General features: G+C 50.1%; 1 protein-coding gene across 1 annotated transcript in view; it reads left to right on the forward strand.

Moving 5' to 3' along the window:
- LOC148474553 (adhesion G protein-coupled receptor G1-like) overlaps positions 1-22678 on the forward strand; it is a 374935-nt gene that overhangs the window by 330293 nt on the left and 21964 nt on the right. Inside the window, exons 8-11 of the mRNA XM_088458431.1 lie at positions 6484-6517; positions 15144-15244; positions 17614-17735; positions 22285-22550. Coding sequence (XP_088314557.1) covers positions 6484-6517; positions 15144-15244; positions 17614-17735; positions 22285-22550 — 523 coding nt within the window. The remainder of the gene's footprint in view (positions 1-6483; positions 6518-15143; positions 15245-17613; positions 17736-22284; positions 22551-22678) is intronic.

Below are 22678 nucleotides of genomic sequence, written 5' to 3' on the forward strand. Positions count from 1 at the left end.
AGAGGAGAGGCAGGAGAGCGCTGCACGGTGTGTGAGGAGAGGCAGGAGAGCGCTGCACGGCTGTGAGGAGAGGCAGGAGAGCGCTGCACGGCTGAGAGGAGAGGCAGGAGAGCGCTGCACGGCTGAGAGGAGAGACAGGAGAGCGCTGCACGGCTGTGAGGAGAGACAGGAGAGCGCTGCAAGGCTTTGAGAGGAGAGAGAGGAGAGCGCTGCATGGCTGTGAGAGGAGAGACAGGAGAGCGCTGCACGGCTGTGAGAGGAGAGTCAGGAGAGCGCTGCACGGCTGTGAGAGGAGAGGCAGGAGAGCGCTGCACGGTGTGTGAGAGGAGAGGCAGGAGAGCGCTGCACGGCTGTGAGGAGAGGCAGGAGAGCGCTGCACGGCTGAGAGGAGAGGCAGGAGAGCGCTGCACGGCTGAGAGGAGAGACAGGAGAGCACTGCACGGCTGTGAGGAGAGACAGGAGAGTGCTGCAAGGCTTTGAGAGGAGAGAGAGGAGAGCGCTGCATGGCTGTGAGAGGAGAGGCAGGAGAGCGCTGCACGGCTTTGAGAGGAGAGAGAGGAGAGCGCTGCATTGCTGTGAGAGGAGAGGCAGGAGTGCGCTGCACGGTGTGTGAGAGGATAGACAGGAAAGCGCTGCACGGCTGTGAGAGGAGAGGCAGGAGAGCGCTGCACGGCTGTGAGAGGATAGACAGGAGAGCGCTGCACGGCTGTGAGAGGAGAGGCAGGAGAGCGCTGCACGGCTGTGAGAGGAGAGACAGGAGAGCGCTGCACGGATGTGAGAGGAGAGAGAGGAGAGCGCTGCACGGCTGTGAGAGGAGAGGCAGGAGAGCGCTGCAAGGCTGTGAGAGGAGAGAGAGGAGAGCGTGCACGGCTGTGAGAGGAGAGGCAGGAGAGCGCTGCAAGGCTGTGAGAGGAGAGAGAGGAGAGCGCTGCACGGCTGTGAGAGGAGAGTCAGGAGAGAGCTGCACGGCTGTGAGAGGAGAGGCAGGAGAGCGCTGCACGGTGTGTGAGAGGAGAGGCAGGAGAGCGCTGCGAGGAGAGTCAGGAGAGCGCTGCACGGTGTGTGAGAGGAGAGGCAGGAGAGCGCTGCACGGCTGTGAGAGGAGAGACATGAGAGCGCTGCACGGATGTGAGAGGAGAGAGAGGAGAGCGCTGCACGGCTGTGAGAGGAGAGGCAGGAGAGCGCTGCAAGGCTGTGAGAGGAGAGAGAGGAGAGCGCTGCACGGCTGTGAGAGGAGAGGCAGGAGAGCGCTGCAAGGCTGTGAGAGGAGAGAGAGGAGAGTGCTGCACGGCTGTGAGAGGAGAGGCAGGAGAGAGCTCCACGGCTGTGAGAGGAGAGGCAGGAGAGCGCTGCGAGGAGAGTCAGGAGAGCGCTGCACGGTGTGTGAGAGGAGAGGCAGGAGAGCGCTGCACGGCTGTGAGAGGAGAGGCAGGAGAGCGCTGCACGGCTGTGAGAGGAGAGACATGAGAGCGCTGCACAGCTGTGAGAGGAGAGGCAGGAGAACGCTGCAAGGCTGTGAGAGGAGAGGCAGGAGAGCGCTGCACGGCTGTGAGAGGAGAGGCAGGAGAGCGCTGCACGGTGTGTGAGAGGAGAGACAGGAGAGCGCTGCACGGTGTGTGAGAGGAGAGGCAGGAGAGCGCTGCACGGCTGTGAGAGGAGAGGCAGGAGAGCGCTGCACGGTGTGTGAGAGGAGAGACAGGAGAGCGCTGCACGGATATGAGAGGAGAGACAGGAGAGCGCTGCACGGATATGAGAGGAGAGACAGGAGAGCGCTGCACGGCTGTGAGAGGAGAGTCAGGAGAGCGCTGCACGGCTGTGAGAGGAGAGGCAGGAGAGCGATGCACGGCTGTGAGAGGAGAGGCAGGAGAGCGCTGCACGGCTGTGAGAGGAGAGACAGGAGAGCGCTGCACGGCTGTGAGAGGAGAGGCAGGAGAGCGCTGCACGGTGTGTGAGAGGAGAGGCAGGAGAGCGCTGCACGGCTGTGAGAGGAGAGGCAGGAGAGCGCTGCACGGTGTGTGAGAGGAGAGGCAGGAGAGCGCTGCACGGTGTGTGAGAGGAGAGGCAGGAGAGCGCTGCACGGCTGTGAGAGGAGAGGCAGGACAGCGCTGCACGGCTGAGAGGAGAGACAGGAGAGCGCTGCACGGCTGTGAAGAGAGACAGGTGAGCGCTGCAAGGCTGAGAGGAGAGACAGGAGAGCGCTGCACGGTGTGTGAGAGGAGATACAGGAGAGTGCTGCATGGCTGTGAGAGGAGAGACAGGAGAGCGCTGCACGGCTGTGAGAGGATAGAGAGGAGAGCGCTGCACGGTGTGTGAGAGGAGAGACAGGAGAGCGCTGCACGGCTGTGAGAGGAGAGGCAGGAGAGCGCTGCACGGTGTGTGAGAGGAGAGACAGGAGAGCGCTGCACGGCGGTGAGTGGAGAGGCAGGAGAGCGCTGCACGGCGGTGAGAGGAGAGGCAGGAGAGCGCTGCACGGCTGTGAGAGGAGAGGCAGGAGAGCGCTGCACGGCTGTGAGAGGAGAGGCAGGAGAGCGCTGCACGGCTGTGAGAGGAGAGGCAGGAGAGCGCTGCACGGCTGTGAGAGGAGAGGCAGGAGAGCGCTGCACGGCTGCGAGAGGAGAGGCAGGAGAGCGCTGCACGGTGTGTGAGAGGAGAGACAAGAGAGCGCTGCACGGCGGTGAGAGGAGAGGCAGGAGAGCGCTGCACCGCGGTGAGAGGAGAGGCAGGAGAGCGCTGCACGGCTGTGAGAGGAGAGGCAGGAGAGCGCTGCACGGCTGTGAGAGGAGAGACAAGAGAGCGCTGCACGGCGGTGAGAGGAGAGGCAGGAGAGCGCTGCACGGCTGTGAGAGGAGAGGCAGGAGAGCGCTGCACGGCTGTGAGAGGAGAGCGCTTCACGGTGTGTGAGAGGAGAGGCAGGAGAGCGCTGCACGGTGTGTGAGAGGAGAGGCAGGAGAGCGCTGCACGGCTGTGGGAGGAGAGACAGGAGAGCGCTGCACGGCTGTGGGAGGAGAGGCAGGAGAGTGCTGCACGGCTGTGAGAGGAGAGGCAGGAGAGCGCTGCACGGCTGTGAGAGGAGAGGCAGGAGAGCGCTGCACGGCTGTGAGAGGAGAGGCAGGAGAGCGCTGCACGGCTGTGAGAGGAGAGGCAGGAGAGCGCTGCACGGTGTGTGAGAGGAGAGGCAGGAGAGCGCTGCACGGCTGTGAGAGGAGAGGCAGGAGAGCGCTGCACGGCTGTGAGAGGAGAGGCAGGAGAGGGCTCCACGGCTGTGAGAGGAGAGGCAGGAGAGCGCTGCACGGCTGTGAGAGGAGAGGCAGGAGAGCGCTGCACGGTGTGTGAGAGGAGAGGCAGGAGAGCGCTGCACAGCTGTGAGAGGAGAGACAGGAGAGCGCTGCACGGCTGTGAGAGGAGAGGCAGGAGAGCGCTGCGCGGTGTGTGTGAGAGGAGAGGCAGGAGAGCGCTGCACGGCTGTGAGAGGAGAGGCAGGAGAGCGCTGCATGGCTGTGAGAGGAGAGGCAGGAGAGCGCTGCACGGCTGTGAGAGGAGAGGCAGGAGAGCGCTGCGCGGTGTGTGTGAGAAGAGAGGCAGGAGAGCGCTGCGCGGTGTGTGTGAGAAGAGAGGCAGGAGAGCGCTGCGCGGTGTGTGTGAGAGGAGAGGCAGGAGAGCGCTGCACGGCTGTGAGAGGAGAGGCAGGAGAGCGCTGCACGGCTATGAGAGGAGAGCCAGGAGAGCGCTGCACGGCTGTGAGAGGAGAGACAGGAGAGCGCTGCACGGTGTGTGAGAGGAGAGGCAGGAGAGCGCTGCACGGCTGTGAGAGGAGAGGCAGGAGAGCGCTGCACGGTGTGTGAGAGGAGAGACAGGAGAGCGCTGCACGGATATGAGAGGAGAGACAGGAGAGCGCTGCACGGATATGAGAGGAGAGACAGGAGAGCGCTGCACGGCTGTGAGAGGAGAGGCAGGAGAGCGCTGCACGGCTGTGAGAGGAGAGACAGGAGAGCGCTGCACGGCTGTGAGAGGAGAGGCAGGAGAGCGCTGCACAGTGTGTGAGAGGAGAGGCAGGAGAGCGCTGCACGGCTGTGAGAGGAGAGGCAGGAGAGCGCTGCACGGTGTGTGAGAGGAGAGGCAGGAGAGCGCTGCACGGTGTGTGAGAGGAGAGGCAGGAGAGCGCTGCACGGTGTGTGAGAGGAGAGGCAGGAGAGCGCTGCACGGCTGTGAGAGGAGAGGCAGGAGAGCGCTGCACGGCTGAGAGGAGAGACAGGAGAGCGCTGCACGGCTGTGAAGAGAGACAGGAGAGCGCTGCAAGGCTGAGAGGAGAGACAGGAGAGCGCTGCACGGTGTGTGAGAGGAGATACAGGAGAGTGCTGCATGGCTGTGAGAGGAGAGACAGGAGAGCGCTGCACGGCTGTGAGAGGATAGAGAGGAGAGCGCTGCACGGTGTGTGAGAGGAGAGACAGGAGAGCGCTGCACGGCTGTGAGAGGAGAGGCAGGAGAGCGCTGCACGGTGTGTGAGAGGAGAGACAAGAGAGCGCTGCACGGCGGTGAGTGGAGAGGCAGGAGAGCGCTGCACGGCGGTGAGAGGAGAGGCAGGAGAGCGCTGCACGGCTGTGAGAGGAGAGGCAGGAGAGCGCTGCACGGCTGTGAGAGGAGAGGCAGGAGAGCGCTGCACGGCTGTGAGAGGAGAGGCAGGAGAGCGCTGCACGGCTGTGAGAGGAGAGGCAGGAGAGCGCTGCACGGCTGCGAGAGGAGAGGCAGGAGAGCGCTGCACGGTGTGTGAGAGGAGAGACAAGAGAGCGCTGCACGGCGGTGAGAGGAGAGGCAGGAGAGCGCTGCACCGCGGTGAGAGGAGAGGCAGGAGAGCGCTGCACGGCTGTGAGAGGAGAGGCAGGAGAGCGCTGCACGGCTGTGAGAGGAGAGACAAGAGAGCGCTGCACGGCGGTGAGAGGAGAGGCAGGAGAGCGCTGCACGGCTGTGAGAGGAGAGGCAGGAGAGCGCTGCACGGCTGTGAGAGGAGAGCGCTTCACGGTGTGTGAGAGGAGAGGCAGGAGAGCGCTGCACGGTGTGTGAGAGGAGAGGCAGGAGAGCGCTGCACGGCTGTGGGAGGAGAGACAGGAGAGCGCTGCACGGCTGTGAGAGGAGAGGCAGGAGAGTGCTGCACGGCTGTGAGAGGAGAGGCAGGAGAGCGCTGCACGGCTGTGAGAGGAGAGGCAGGAGAGCGCTGCACGGCTGTGAGAGGGGAGGCAGGAGAGCGCTGCACGGCTGTGAGAGGAGAGGCAGGAGAGCGCTGCACGGTGTGTGAGAGGAGAGGCAGGAGAGCGCTGCACGGCTGTGAGAGGAGAGGCAGGAGAGCGCTGCACGGCTGTGAGAGGAGAGGCAGGAGAGGGCTCCACGGCTGTGAGAGGAGAGGCAGGAGAGCGCTGCACGGCTGTGAGAGGAGAGGCAGGAGAGCGCTGCACGGTGTGTGAGAGGAGAGGCAGGAGAGCGCTGCACAGCTGTGAGAGTGAGACAGGAGAGCGCTGCACGGCTGTGAGAGGAGAGGCAGGAGAGCGCTGCGCGGTGTGTGTGAGAGGAGAGGCAGGAGAGCGCTGCACGGCTGTGAGAGGAGAGGCAGGAGAGCGCTGCATGGCTGTGAGAGGAGAGGCAGGAGAGCGCTGCACGGCTGTGAGAGGAGAGGCAGGAGAGCGCTGCGCGGTGTGTGTGAGAAGAGAGGCAGGAGAGCGCTGCGCGGTGTGTGTGAGAAGAGAGGCAGGAGAGCGCTGCGCGGTGTGTGTGAGAGGAGAGGCAGGAGAGCGCTGCACGGCTGTGAGAGGAGAGGCAGGAGAGCGCTGCACGGCTATGAGAGGAGAGCCAGGAGAGCGCTGCACGGCTGTGAGAGGAGAGGCAGGAGAGCGCTGCGCGGTGTGTGTGTGAGGCTGCGATGTTACGCCATGTTACCGATGGTGTCACAGTCTTGCTAAGTGTTACGGATGTGTGTAAGATAAGATGGGCGTCCTTATGTTATGCTGCTGCATAGCGCACACAATGGATTAGCGTACTATCACAGTTGAACTGCGTGCGTAATCGCTATTGCATTGTCAGTTGCGATCCGTAATGAATCATGGCCTCTGTTCCTGCCCCTCCTCTATGTGCCGGAACACGTGGGCTCCCTAATTACAGCCTCCTAACCAATGGGTACAGGGGCCCTAGTCATTTATATCAATAACAAGTAGGATGGACCTAAAATATTCCCCAAATGTCCCCTTTGTTCCTTAAAGACACCAGAAATCCTGTTGGGAATCTGCTGAGTTCTCTGAAGTCCGTAATATCCTAATCTGTCATTATGGGAATATTTGGGACTAGTTTTGTTAGAATTTGATAATTCTTTGGTTGTTAATAGAGAATATCTGGAGAAAATGCTAGAAATGGACCATTCTGTTATATAGTGTATATTAGATTGTCAGCTCCTATAGTACAGAGCTTCCCCCTAATACACTGCGCCTTCTCTCTCTGCAGGGAAACCTCTCTCCGTTATGTGTGTTCTGGGACGGTGAGTATAATAATACCTGTTATTAATAGTCGCCCATTATTCCCAGGGGTGTATGACGGCCCCATTAGGGGGGAGAGTCATAAAGTATCAACCAATCAGCACCTAACTGTCACTTTACAGACATCCTCCTTACCTCCTGTTAGTAAATAGCACCCGTTAAGAGCTCCATGCATCCTGTACTGTACTCTTCTCCATATGTACTGTTCTCCATATGTACTGTACCGTACTCTTCTCTATATGTACTGTACTCTTCTCCATATGTACTGTACTGTACTCTTCTCCATATGTACTGTTTTCCATATGTACTGTACTCTTCTCCATATGTACTGTACTGTACTCTTCTCCATATGTACTGTTCTCCATATGTACTGTACTGTACTCTTCTCCATGTGTACTGTACTCTTCTCCATATGTACTGTACTGTACTCTTCTCCATATGTACTGTACCGTACTCTTCTCTATATGTACTGTACTCTTCTCCATATGTACTGTTCTCCATATGTACTGTATTCTTCTCCATATGTACTGTACTGTACTCTTCTCCATATGTACTGTTCTCCATATGTACTGTACTCTTCTCCATGTGTACTGTACTCTTCTCCATATGTACTGTTCTCCATATGTACTGTACTCTTCTCCATGTGTACTGTACTGTACTCTTCCCTATATGTACTGTACTCTTCTCCATATGTACTGTACTGTACTCTTCTCCATATGTACTGTGCTGTACTCTTCCCTATATGTACTGTACTCTTCTCCATATGTACTGTACTGTACTCTTCCCTATATGTACTGTACTCTTCTCCATATGTACTGTACTGTACTCTTCTCTATATGTACTGTACTCTTCTCCATATGTACTGTACTGTACTCTTCTCCATATGTACTGTACTGTACTCTTCCCTATATGTACTGTACTCTTCTCCATATGTACTGTACTGTACTCTTCTCCATATGTACTGTACTGTACTCTTCCCTATATGTACTGTACTCTTCTCCATATGTACTGTACTCTTCCCTATATGTACTGTACTCTTCTCCATATGTACTGTACTGTACTCTTCCCTATATGTACTGTACTCTTCTCCATATGTACTGTACTGTTCTCCATATGTACTGTACTCTTCCCTATATGTACTGTACTCTTCTCCATATGTACTGTACTGTACTCTTCCCTATATGTACTGTACTCTTCTCCATATGTACTGTACTCTTCTCCATATGTACTGTACTGTACTCTTCCCTATATGTACTGTACTCTTCTCCATATGTACTGTACTCTTCCCTATATGTACTGTACTCTTCTCCATATGTACTGTACTGTACTCTTCCCTATATGTACTGTACTCTTCTCCATATGTACTGTACTGTTCTCCATATGTACTGTACTCTTCTCCATGTGTACTGTACTGTACTCTTCTCCATATGTACTGTACTGTTCTCCATATGTACTGTACTGTACTCTTCTCCATATGTACTGTACCGTACTCTTCTCTATATGTACTGTACTCTTCTCCATATGTACTGTACTGTACTCTTCTCCATATGTACTGTTCTCCATATGTACTGTACTGTACTCTTCTCCATATGTACTGTTCTCCATATGTACTGTACTCTTCTCCATATGTACTGTTCTCCATATGTACTGTACTCTTCTCCATCTGTACTGTACTCTTCCCTATATGTACTGTACTCTTCTCCATATGTACTGTACTGTACTCTTCTCCATATGTACTGTTCTCCATATGTACTGTACTCTTCTCCATGTGTACTGTACTCTTCTCCATATGTACTGTTCTCCATATGTACTGTACTCTTCCCTATATGTACTGTACTCTTCTCCATATGTACTGTTCTCCATATGTACTGTACTCTTCTCCATATGTACTGTACTCTTCCCTATATGTACTGTACTCTTCTCCATATGTACTGTACTGTACTCTTCTCTATATGTACTGTACTCTTCTCCATATGTACTGTACTGTACTCTTCTCCATATGTACTGTACTCTTCCCTATATGTACTGTACTCTTCTCCATATGTACTGTACTGTACTCTTCCCTATATGTACTGTACTCTTCTCCATATGTACTGTTCTCCATATGTACTGTACTCTTCTCCATATGTACTGTACTCTTCCCTATATGTACTGTACTCTTCTCCATATGTACTGTACTGTACTCTTCTCTATATGTACTGTACTCTTCTCCATATGTACTGTACTGTACTCTTCTCCATATGTACTGTACTCTTCCCTATATGTACTGTACTCTTCTCCATATGTACTGTACTGTACTCTTCCCTATATGTACTGTACTCTTCTCCATATGTACTGTACTGTACTCTTCCCTATATGTACTGTACTCTTCTCCATATGTACTGTACTGTACTCTTCTCCATATGTACTGTACTGTACTCTTCCCTATATGTACTGTACTCTTCTCCATATGTACTGTACTGTACTCTTCTCCATATGTACTGTACTCTTCCCTATATGTACTGTACTCTTCTCCATATGTACTGTACTGTACTCTTCCCTATATGTACTGTACTCTTCTCTATATGTACTGTACTGTACTCTTCTCCATATGTACTGTACTGTACTCTTCTCCATATGTACTGTACTGTACTCTTCCCTATATGTACTGTACTCTTCTCCATATGTACTGTACTGTACTCTTCCCTATATGTACTGTACTCTTCTCCATATGTACTGTACTGTACTCTTCCCTATATGTACTGTACTCTTCTCCATATGTACTGTACTGTACTCTTCCCTATATGTACTGTACTCTTCTCCATATGTACTGTACTGTACTCTTCTCCATATGTACTGTACTGTACTCTTCTCCATATGTACTAATGGATGTTCTGTTCTGCTGCCAGCGCTGAGTGTTCTTATGGCGCTGTGATTAGGCCACGCCCCCTTCACCTTGGCCCAGCCCGCTCCGTACGCCGCTGCTCCTATGTCAGAGATAAGGGCCTCAGATGTTATCAATATTTATTTTTACACTTACCGTGTCCTGTATCTCCAGCGCCGCATTGCGCCCCCCGGCTGCCATTAACTCTTTCTCCTGTCATTACTAGTGCACTGCTTACAGGACGCCCCTGCTGTCTGTTACTGTCTACTAATAAAGTTGGGTTTGAATTAAAACAAAAACTCAGAGCTGCTTTTATTATTTTTTGTGCTGACCTCAGATGCCACCTCGTCACTGAGCGCATGCGCAACTATGCAGCCGACAAAACACTGACCGCTAACATCCACCCTTACCCTCAGCAGGTTTCTTAGTGAACAGTAGCGTCATTCACTCCACGGTACGCGGAGTGTTAGTCATATTCACTATTTACTGTGTTTGAAAAATGACAGTGAGGAGCTGATTGCTTGGTACTTTATCACTCTCCAGGGCTTATGCTGGATACACATTCAACGATGTATACCCAGCCGATGTCGTCCTGTCGGGGTTCAGGGCATCAGCAAGTGCATACACACTTACTGGGGGCAACTGCGACAGCATGGCCATCGCTGACAATATCACCCGCCGTACCCGTATGCAGGAGCACGCATCCTCAGTGACATAGCTGGGGTGTGCCTGCCTTTAGTGCATCTACCCCTAGGACTGGCGCTGAAAAATGATCAGGCACCTGTTGTGAGAAGTGGATGGGTGGCCAGTGGTTATGTGGGCGTGACCGGGGCAATGTGGGCGTGACCGGGGCAATGTGGGCGTGACCGGGGCAATGTGGGCGTGACCGGGGCAATGTGGGCGTGACCGGGGCAATGTGGGCGTGACCGGGGCAATGCTGTCAGGGGGGTGACCGGTCATCCCTGTGCTGTCAGGGGGGTGACCGGTCATCCCTGTGCTGTCAGGGGGGTGACCGGTCATCCCTGTGCTGTCAGGGGGGGTGACCGGTCATCCCTGTGCTGTCAGGGGGGGTGACCGGTCATCCCTGTGCTGTCAGGGGGGTGACCGGTCATCCCTGTGCTGTCAGGGGGGTGACCGGTCATCCCTGTGCTGTCAGGGGGGTGACCGGTCATCCCTGTGCTGTCAGGGGGGGTGACCGGTCATCCCTGTGCTGTCAGGGGGGTGACCGGTCATCCCTGTGCTGTCAGGGGGGTGACCGGTCATCCCTGTGCTGTCAGGGGGTGTCCGTGCCCTGATGATATTACCTTTCTTTGTTGTCTGTAGTTAGTTCTGCCACCTCTCCTGTTATGTACTGACCACGGCATTGTAAGTACAGAATTTGGCAGGGAATTTATACAGGAAAGCCAGGAATAAAACGTAGAGATTAGGAAACCCCCCCAGCTGTGCTCCCCTCCCTCCCAGCGCCTCTGATCTTCTCTATATGTGTGAGCGATCCCGTTACACGGGCAGCAGTAGCCAGGTCCTACATTCAGAGTGTTGATGTTGACACTAGAATGGCGACATGGTTGACAGTTACTATGTTGCCACGTGAAATGTTGACATTCTGAGGATGCTGACAGTGGAGGATAGGAGCCACCGGGAGGGTTAGGTGTACGCTGCTGGTCGGGGAGTTTAGGGTTAAGCACTAGGGGAAGGGTTAGGGATAGTGGGGAAATACTTACAAAAACCACCAGTCCTTCAATGGTCTGACTCAGAAGTGATGGTCACACGACCACCAGGACCCAGAAGCTGCATTGGAGCCGCTGGGACCACTAGACCACCAGAGACTATTATCCCGTACACATAATGGCTGTCAGTATGATCATGGTCAGCAAATTATAGCGCCAGCACCCTCTCCACACAACATACTCCCTACTTCTATCCTCACCTGCTGCTAACAGGAAGTCCCTACTGGCGCTATACAGACACTCAGATACCAGCACCCTCTCCACACAACATACTCCCTACTTCCATCCTCACCTGCTGCTAACAGGAAGTCCCTACTGGAGCTATACACTCAGATACTGGCACCCTCTCCACACAACATACTCCCTACTTCCATCCTCACCTGTTGCTAACAGGAAGTCCCTACTGGTGCTATACAGACACTCAGATACCAGCACCCTCTCCACACAACATACTCCCTACTTCTATCCTCACCTGCTGCTAACAGGAAGTCCCTACTGGTGCTATACAGACACTCAGATACCAGCACCCTCTCCACACAATATACTCCCTACTTCTATCCTCACCTGCTGCTAACAGGAAGTCCCTACTGGTGCTATACAGACACTCCGATACCAGCACCCTCTCCACACAACATACTCCCTACTTCCATCCTCACCTGCTGCTAACAGGAAGTCCCTACTGGAGCTATACAGTCAGATACTGGCACCCTCTCCACACAACATACTCCCTACTTCTATCCTCACCTGCTGCTAACAGGAAGTCCCTACTGGAGCTATACAGACACTCAGATACCAGCACCCTCTCCACACAACATACTCCCTACTTCTATCCTCACCTGCTGCTAACAGGAAGTCCCTACTGGAGCTATACAGACACTCAGATACCAGCACCCTCTCCACACAACATACTCCCTACTTCTATCCTCACCTGCTGCTAACAGGAAGTCCCTACTGGTGCTATACAGACACTCCGATACCAGCACCCTCTCCACACAACATACTCCCTACTTCCATCCTCACCTGCTGCTAACAGGAAGTCCCTACTGGAGCTATACAGACACTCAGATACCAGCACCCTCTCCACACAACATACTCCCTACTTCTATCCTCACCTGCTGCTAACAGGAAGTCCCTACTGGTGCTATAGACACCGGGATACCGATACCCTCTCCACACAACATACTCCCTACTTCTATCCTCACCTGCTGCTAACAGGAAGTCCCTACTGGTGCTATACAGACACTCGGATACCAGCACCCTCTCCACACAACATACTCCCTACTTCTATCCTCACCTGCTGCTAACAGGAAGTCCCTACTGGCGCTATACAGACACTCAGATACCAGCACCCTCTCCACACAACATACTCCCTACTTCTATCCTCACCTGCTGCTAACAGGAAGTCCCTACTGGAGCTATACAGACACTCAGATGCCAGCACCCTCTCCACACAACATACTCCCTACTTCTATCCTCACCTGCTGCTAACAGGAAGTCCCTACTGGTGCTATACAGACACTCAGATACCAGCACCCTCTCCACACAACATACTCCCTACTTCCATCCTCACCTGTTGCTAACAGGAAGTCCCTACTGGTGCTATACAGACACTCAGATACCAGCACCCTCTCCACACAACATACTCCCTACTTCTATCCTCACCTGCTGCTAACAGGAAGTCCCTACTGGTGCTATACAGACACTCAGATACAAGCACCCTCTCCACACAACATACTCCCTACTTCTATCCTCACCTGCTGCTAACAGGAAGTCCCTACTGGAGCTATACAGACACTCAGATACCAGCACCCTCTCCACACAACATACTCCCTACTTCTATCCTCACCTGCTGCTAACAGGAAGTCCCTACTGGTGCTATACAGACACTCAGATACCAGCACCCTCTCCACACAACATACTCCCTACTTCCATCCTCACCTGTTGCTAACAGGAAGTCCCTACTGGTGCTATACAGACACTCAGATACCAGCACCCTCTCCACACAACATACTCCCTACTTCTATCCTCACCTGCTGCTAACAGGAAGTCCCTACTGGTGCTATACAGACACTCAGATACCAGCACCCTCTCCACACAACATACTCCCTACTTCTATCCTCACCTGCTGCTAACAGGAAGTCCCTACTGGTGCTATACAGACACTCAGATACCAGCACCCTCTCCACACAACATACTCCCTACTTCTATCCTCACCTGCTGCTAACAGGAAGTCCCTACTGGTGCTATACAGACACTCCGATACCAGCACCCTCTCCACACAACATACTCCCTACTTCTATCCTCACCTGCTGCTAACAGGAAGTCCCTACTGGTGCTATACAGACACTCAGATACCAGCACCCTCTCCACACAACATACTCCCTACTTCCATCCTCACCTGCTGCTAACAGGAAGTCCCTACTGGTGCTATACAGACACTCAGATACCAGCACCCTCTCCACACAACATACTCCCTACTTCTATCCTCACCTGCTGCTAACAGGAAGTCCCTACTGGTGCTATACAGACACTCAGATACCAGCACCCTCTCCACACAACATACTCCCTACTTCTATCCTCACCTGCTGCTAACAGGAAGTCCCTACTGGTGCTATACAGACACTCAGATACTGGCACCCTCTCCACACAACATACTCCCTACTTCTATCCTCACCTGCTGCTAACAGGAAGTCCCTACTGGTGCTATACAGACACTCAGATACCAGCACCCTCTCCACACAACATACTCCCTACTTCTATCCTCACCTGCTGCTAACAGGAAGTCCCTACTGGAGCTATACAGACACTCAGATACCAGCACCCTCTCCACACAACATACTCCCTACTTCTATCCTCACCTGCTGCTAACAGGAAGTCCCTACTGGAGCTATACAGACACTCCGATACCAGCACCCTCTCCACACAACATACTCCCTACTTCCACTTGGGATATTAGATGAAGGGGTGGAGAGAGACCATGCACGGGGCACTTACCTGGCGCTTGGTGGACATTTAGCTGCGCACGGTTATATGAAGGACCATTCTGGGTCTTCAGTTCTTGCGATTTGTAAATGACCGTCATTGAGTTGTCAGTTCATTGTTGTATAATCTGCATTATCTGGCAAAGAGGGTTCTTTCTTGGCCATATTCTGCTATAAAGAACATGACTCATTCCCTGGGTAAAGGCCCCCATACATCAGAGAGTGATTGCAGCAATCGTGCAATTTGCAATTGATTGTGTATGAAAAAGGGAAAGATTTTTATACACAATCGATTGCAAATAGCACGATTGCTGCAACTAATCTCTGATGTATGGGGGCCTTAATATGTTGTTCCCTGCTGGATAGCTGTAAAACACAGCTGCTGCACATGGGTGTGATTGGTGTGTGTCTGTCTGCAGCATAAAGCATTCTGGGAGTCCGGGGGAAGGTGCTCCTGACCCTGAATTAGACGGCCAGGTGATAGTGAGCCGCTAATGTTTACCTTAGTGTCAGGGAGCCACATGATGGATGTAAATGTGAAGATATAACATTTTGAACCAATAAAACCATCGGAGAAGTAAACCTGCTATCAAGTACAATCTTACACACTATAGCAACTGGCTGTCCCTACCTATAGGCCTCTCTGTGTAATAATAACCGAAACCAAGGCTTGGCTGTCCCTACCTATAGGCCTCTCTGTGTAATAATAACCGAAACCAAGGCTTGGCTGTCCCTACCTATAGGCCTCTCTGTGTAATAATAACCGAAACCAAGGCTTGGCTGTCCCTACCTATAGGCCTCTCTGTGTAATAATAACCGAAACCAAGGCTTGGCTGTCCCTACCTATAGGCCTCTCTGTGTAATAATAACCGAAACCAAGGCTTGGCTGTCCCTACCTATAGGCCTCTCTGTGTAATAATAACCGAAACCAAGGCTTGGCTGGCTCTACCTAAAGGCCTCTCTATGTGATAATAACAGGAACCAAGGCTTGGCTGGCTCTACCTATAGACCTCTATGTGATAACAGAAACCAAAGCTGACCACATCTTCTCCTGCAGAATCATCCGATGAGTGGAGCACATATGGCTGCCGGACCGACCTCGGCACACACCAGACCGCCTGCCGGTGTAACCATCTGACTTACTTTGCTGTACTGATGGTGAGTTTCTTGATAGGTATAAAATATAGGGGCCTAGTTCAGAGAATACGCCAATACCGCGGCAGCTTCAGTGTGCAAATGGTGCAGACGCCGGCTTTTGTATTGAGATGTCCACAGGTCACCGGTCCTTCCATACCACTGTACAAAAATGAAATACTTCTAATTTGTATCCTTTTACAAATGTGTGTGTGTGTGTGTGTGTGTACGTACGTCAGTAATATAGTCATAGTGAAAAGCGATTTGTAAATAATCTGACATTTTCCTGATACACCATAAATAAATTGTTTCAATTCAATCAATCGCAAATAAGAAAACAAAACATCATACAACAAGCGAAAGTACTATCTCGTATTCATGAGGGAGCTTTCTCCTTGCTTGTACTCCCAGTATCAGAATACACTTAGTACATGGCCTCCAGTGACTACATGGCCTCCACTTAGTACATGGCCTAGACTTAGTGCATGGTCTCCACTTACTACACTAACTACATGGCCTCCAGTGACTACATGACATCCACTGACTGCATGGCCTACACTTACTATATGGCCTCCACTGACTGCATGGCCTCCACTTACTGCATGGCCTCCAGTGACTACATGGTCTCCAGTGACTACACTTACTACATGGCCTCCAGTTACTACATGGCCTCCACTGACTCAGCATTTACAGGTAATCGTTAAACCATGTAATTATCGGCATAAGGTACCTCTCTGAATCAGGCCCATAATCCTGCTCACTGAGATATGTCTTCTACATAACCCAATTCAGACATTATTACGTGTTCCCCTAAACACCCAGCAATATAGTAACTTGTACCCCCAAATCTCCTGTATCTTTCCTGTCCCCCCACTGTCACTCATTACTCACCACTATGTGTACCCCTAACTCCCAGTAATACAGTAACATCTCTCACAGGTAACATACGTACCCCCAAATCTCCTGTATCTTTCCTGTACCCCCCACTGTCACTCATTACTCACCACTACGTGTACCCCTAACTCCCAGTAATACAGTAACATCTCACAGGTAACATACGTACCCCCAAATCTCCTGTATCTTTCCTGTACCCCCCACTGTCACTCATTATTCACCACTATGTGTACCCCTAACTCCCAGTAATACAGTAACCTCTCTCACAGGTAACATCCGTACCCCCAAATCTCCTGTATCTTTCCTGTACCCCCCACTGTCACATTACTCACCACTGTATGTACCCCTAACTCCCAGTAATACAAAACATCTCACAGGTAACATACGTACCCCCAAATCTCCTGTATCTTTCCTATACCCCCCACTGTCACTCATTATTCACCACTATGTGTACCCCTAACTCCCAGTAATACAGCAACATCTCTCACAGGTAACATCCGTACCCCCAAATCTCCTGTATCTTTCCTGTACCCCCCACTGTCACTCATTACTCACCACTATGTGTACCCCTAACTCCCAGTAATACAGTAACCTCTCTCACAGGTAACATACGTACCCCCAAATCTCCTGTATCTTTCCTGTACCCCCACTGTCACTCATTACTCACCACTATGTGTACCCCTAACTCCCAGTAATACAGTAACATCTCTCACAGGTAACATACGTACCCCCAAATCTCCTGTATCTTTCCTGTACCCCCCACTGTCACTCATTATTCACCACTATGTGTACCCCTAACTCCCAGTAATACAGTAACCTCTCTCACAGGTAACATACGTACCCCCAAATCTCCTGTATCTTTCCTGTACCCCCCACTGTCACTCATTACTCACCACTATGTGTACCCCTAACTCCCAGTAATACAGTAACCTCTCTCACATGTAACATACGTACCCCCAAATCTCCTGTATCTTTCCTGTACCCCCACTGTCACTCATTACTCACCACTGTGTGTACCCCTAACTCCCAGTAATACAGTAACCTCTCTCACAGGTAACATACGTACCCCCAAATCTCCTGTATCTTTCCTGTACCCCCACTGTCACTCATTACTCACCACTATGTGTACCCCTAACTCCCATTAATATGGGAACATTCCTGATTTTTCTTTGCTGGTTGTCACCCTGTTATATATATACGTATATGTGGATTAGTGCAGTAGAGAGATATAGGATCCTCACCAGATTCTTTGTGCATTTATTGTTATGTTGCTCATCATATAAAATAGAATCACGTTCTCAGTCTCCCGACCCCACGAGCCCCTTCCTCAGGAGGCACATCTGTGTATAATGAGACACCGTATTCAGCACATATCTCTCATCTCTCCCCTTTCCCTCTCGTAAAGTATGTATATATGTATATATATATATATATATACAGTAAAGTAATATGTGTCCTTATACTCTGTGCCCCCACTAATCTCCGCTCTCACCATGCAGCAAGTGTCCAGTGAGGTTATATCGGAGCTGCACCTCGTGTCTCTCTCTGTACTGACGTTCATTGGATGCAGCATCTCCGCACTGTCCTGTCTCTTCACCATCGGCTGGATGTACTGCGCCAGGTACCGTGACCTATAACATGTTACATGTGTGTTACATGCACCATCGGCTGGATGTACTGCGCCAGGTACCGTGACCTATAACCCTATAGGGGAGAAAGTGCCCAGAGCCACCAATCAGCTTCCGTCTGTCATGTATAAATACTGGCCTGTATAAATGAGTCAGACGCTGATTGGTTGCCACGAGCACTTTATCTCTCTCTAGGACTGGATACATCTCCCCCTATATGACATGTGCGTTATATACATCTCCCCCTATATGACATGTGCGTTATATACATCTCCCCCTATATGACATGTGCACGTTATATACATCTCCCCCTATATGACATGTGCACGTTATATACATCTCCCCCTATATGACATGTGCACGTTATATACATCTCCCCCTATATGACATGTGCACGTTATATACATCTCCCCCTATATGACATGTGCACGTTATATACATCTCCCCCTATATGACATGTGCACGTTATATACATCTCCCCCTATATGACATGTGCGTTATATACATCTCCCCCTATATGACATGTGCGTTATATACATCTCCCCCTATATGACATGTGCACGTTATATACATCTCCCCCTATATGACATGTGCACGTTATATACATCTCCCCCTATATGACATGTGCGTTATATACATCTCCCCCTATATGACATGTGCGTTATATACATCTCCCCCTATATGACATGTGCGTTATATACATCTCCCCCTATATGACATGTGCGTTATATACATCTCCCCCTATATGACATGTGCGTTATATACATCTCCCCCTATATGACATGTGCGTTATATACATCTCCCCCTATATGACATGTGCGTTATATACATCTCCCCCTATATGACATGTGCACGTTATATACATCTCCCCCTATATGATATGTGCACGTTATATACATCTCCCCCTATATGACATGTGCACGTTATATACATCTCCCCCTATATGACATGTGCGTTATATACATCTCCCCCTATATGACATGTGCGTTATATACATCTCCCCCTATATGACATGTGCACGTTATATACATCTCCCCCTATATGACATGTGCACGTTATATACATCTCCCCCTATATGACATGTGCGTTATATACATCTCCCCCTATATGACATGTGCGTTATATACATCTCCCCCTATATGACATGTGCACGTTATATACATCTCCCCCTATATGACATGTGCACGTTATATACATCTCCCCCTATATGACATGTGCGTTATATACATCTCCCCCTATATGACATGTGCACGTTATATACATCTCCCCCTATATGACATGTGCGTTATATACATCTCCCCCTATATGACGTGTGCGTTATATACATCTCCCCCTATATGACGTGTGCGTTATATACATCTCCCCCTATATGACGTGTGCGTTATATACATCTCCCCCTATATGACGTGTGCGTTATATACATCTCCCCCTATATGACATGTGCGTTATATACATCTCCCCCTTTATGACGTGTGCGTTATATACATCTCCCCCTATATGACGTGTGCGTTATATACATCTCTCCCTATATGATGTGTGCGTTATATACATCTCCCCCTATATGACATGTGCGTTATATACATCTCACCCTATATGACATGTGCGTTATATACATCTCACCCTATATGACATGTGCGTTATATACATCTCCCCCTATATGACATGTGCACGTTATATACATCTCCCCCTATATGACATGTGCACGTTATATACATCTCCCCCTATATGTCGTGTGCGTTATATACATCTCCCCCTATATGACGTGTGCGTTATATACATCTCCCCCTATATGACATGTGCGTTATATACATCTCCCCCTATATGACATGTGCGTTATATACATCTCCCCCTATATGACATGTGCACGTTATGTAATCTCCCCCTATGTGACATGTGCACGTTATATAATCTCCCCCTATATGACATGTGCGTTATATACATCTCCCCCTATATGACATGTGCGTTATATACATCTCCCCCTATATGACATGTGCGTTATATACATCTCCCCCTATATGACATGTGCACGTTATATACATCTCCCCCTATATGACATGTGCACGTTATATACATCTCCCCCTATATGACATGTGCGTTATATACATCTCCCCCTATATGACATGTGCGTTATATACATCTCCCCCTATATGACATGTGCGTTATATACATCTCACCCTATATGACATGTGCGTTATATACATCTCCCCCTATATGACATGTGCACGTTATATACATCTCCCCCTATATGACGTGTGCGTTATATACATCTCCCCCTATATGACGTGTGCGTTATATACATCTCCCCCTATATGACGTGTGCGTTATATACATCTCCCCCTATATGACATGTGCGTTATATACATCTCCCCCTTTATGACATGTGCGTTATATACATCTCCCCCTATATGACATGTGCGTTATATACATCTCCCCCTATATGACATGTGCACGTTATATACATCTCACCCTATATGACATGTGCGTTATATACATCTCCCCCTATATGACATGTGCGTTATATACATCTCCCCCTATATGACATGTGCACGTTATATACATCTCCCCCTATATGACATGTGCGTTATATACATCTCCCCCTATATGACATGTGCACGTTATGTAATCTCCCCCTATGTGACATGTGCACGTTATATAATATCCCCCTATATGACATGTGCGTTATATACATCTCCCCCTATATGACATGTGCGTTATAAGCAGCATTGATTGCTTATTGTAGCCTACATAGCGCATGAAGGATTACATACGTGTACTGTCTGGGTGCACAGCGCATGAAGGATTACATACGTGTACTGTGCATAAATATTGGGACATTGACAGAATTGTCATATTTTGTCCTCTATTCACCACCACAATGGCTTTGAAATGAAACAAACAAGATGTGATTTACCTGCAGACTTTCAGATTTAATTTGAGGGTAATTACATCCAAATCAGGTGAACGGTGTAGGAATTACAGCGGTTTCTATATGTGTCTCCCACTTTTTAAGGGGCCAAAAGTAATGGGACAAACTAAACAATCCTAAATCTAACTTTCACTTTTTAATACTTTGTTGCAAATCCTTTGCAGGCAATTACAGCCTGAAGTCTGGAACGCATAGACATCACCAGACGCTGGGTTTCATCCCTGGTGATGCTCTGCCAGGCCTCTACTGCAAATGTCTTCAGTTCCTCCTTGTTCTTGGGGCATTTTCCCTTCAGTTTTGTCTTCATCAAGTGAAATGATGCTCAATCGGATTCAGGTCAGGGGATTGACTTGGCCACTGCATAACATTCCACTTTTTAGCCTTAAAAAACTCTTTGGTTGCTTTTGCAGTATGCTTCGGGTCATTGTCCATCTGCACTGTGAAGCGCCGTCCAATGAGTTCTGAAGCATTTGACTGAATATGAGCATATAATATTCCCGAAACACTTCAGAATTCATTCTGCTGCTTTTGTCAGCAGTCACATCATCAATAAATACAAGGGAACCAGTTCCATTGGCAGCCATACATGCCCACGCCATGACACTACCACCACCATGCTTCACTGATGAGGTGGTATGTTTTGGATCATGAGCAGTTCCTTTCCTTCTCCATACTCTTCTCTTCCCATCACTCTGGTACAAGTTGATCTTTGTCTCATCTGTCCATAGGATGTTGTTCCAGTACTGTAATGGCTTTTTTAGATGTTGTTTGGCAAACTCTAATCTGGTCTTCCTGTTTTTGTGGCTCACCAATGGTTTACATCTTGTGGTGAACCCTCTATATTCACTCTTGTGAAGTCTTCTCTTGATTGTTGACTTTGACACCTATACACCTACCTCCTGGAGAGTGTTCTTGATTTGGCCAACTGTTGTGAAGGGGTTTTTCTTCACCAGGGAAATAATTCTTCTGTCATCCACCACAATTGTGTTCCGTGGTCTTCCGGGTCTTTTGGTGTTGCTGAGCTCTCCGGTGCGTTCTTTCTAACGAGGGAATAGCCCACACCTGTCCATGAAATAGCTTTTGAGTTGATAGTCCCATTACTTTTGGCCCCATAAAAAGTGGGAGGCACATATAGAAACCGCTGTAATTCCTACACCGTTCACCTGATTTGGATGTAATTACCCTCAAATTAAATCTGAAAGTCTGCAGGTAAAGCTCATCTTGTTTGTTTCATTTCAAAGCCATTGTGGTGGTGACTAGAGGCCAAAATATGACAATTCTGTCAATGTCCCAATATTTATGCACCTGACTGTACGTGTACTGTCTGGGTGCACAGCGCACAGGATTCATGGTTTGTATTGTTTATATAGATCCAGCTGTCAGGAAGATTTGGATTCTTCCAGAATAGGTTAATATATAAAAGTCACATATTCAGAGTAGATGTGTATGTACAGTATGTGTATGTATATGTGTGTGACATTATGTACAGTATGTGTATGTATATATGTGTATGTGTATGTATATATGTGTATATATATGTGTGTGTATGTATATATGTGTGTGTGTGTGTGTGACATTATGTACTAACGTGTTTCTCACACACGCTCTCATGGCAGGAAGATGCAGACAAACCCCACGTTGCAGATCCACACAAACCTCCTGGGTGCGGTGTTACTGCTGGACCTGAGCTTCATACTGAGCGCGGTGCTCGGGGCTGTGGAGGAAGAGAATGTTTGTAGAGGCTCCGCCATCGCTCTGCACTTTGCTTTGCTCTGCACATTCGCTTGGATGGCCATCGAAGGCTTTAATCTCTACCAACTGGTGGTCAAAGTCTTCCAATCGTCTTCTGTGTCCACCTTAAAACTTGCCCTCTTGGGCTGGGGTAAGTCCTGGTATGATGGTAACTAGACCCCACCTCCCCATCTCTTTCCATGTTACGTGTGAGAATGCTGTATGTGCTAATTACGCTGGCTATACACGGGACGATTGATCACACGATTTGGGCAGTTT

This window comes from Taudactylus pleione, unplaced genomic scaffold (assembly GCF_031769625.1).
Source record: "Taudactylus pleione unplaced genomic scaffold, aTauple2 ptg000832l, whole genome shotgun sequence".
NCBI classification, from domain to species: domain Eukaryota; kingdom Metazoa; phylum Chordata; class Amphibia; order Anura; family Myobatrachidae; genus Taudactylus; species Taudactylus pleione.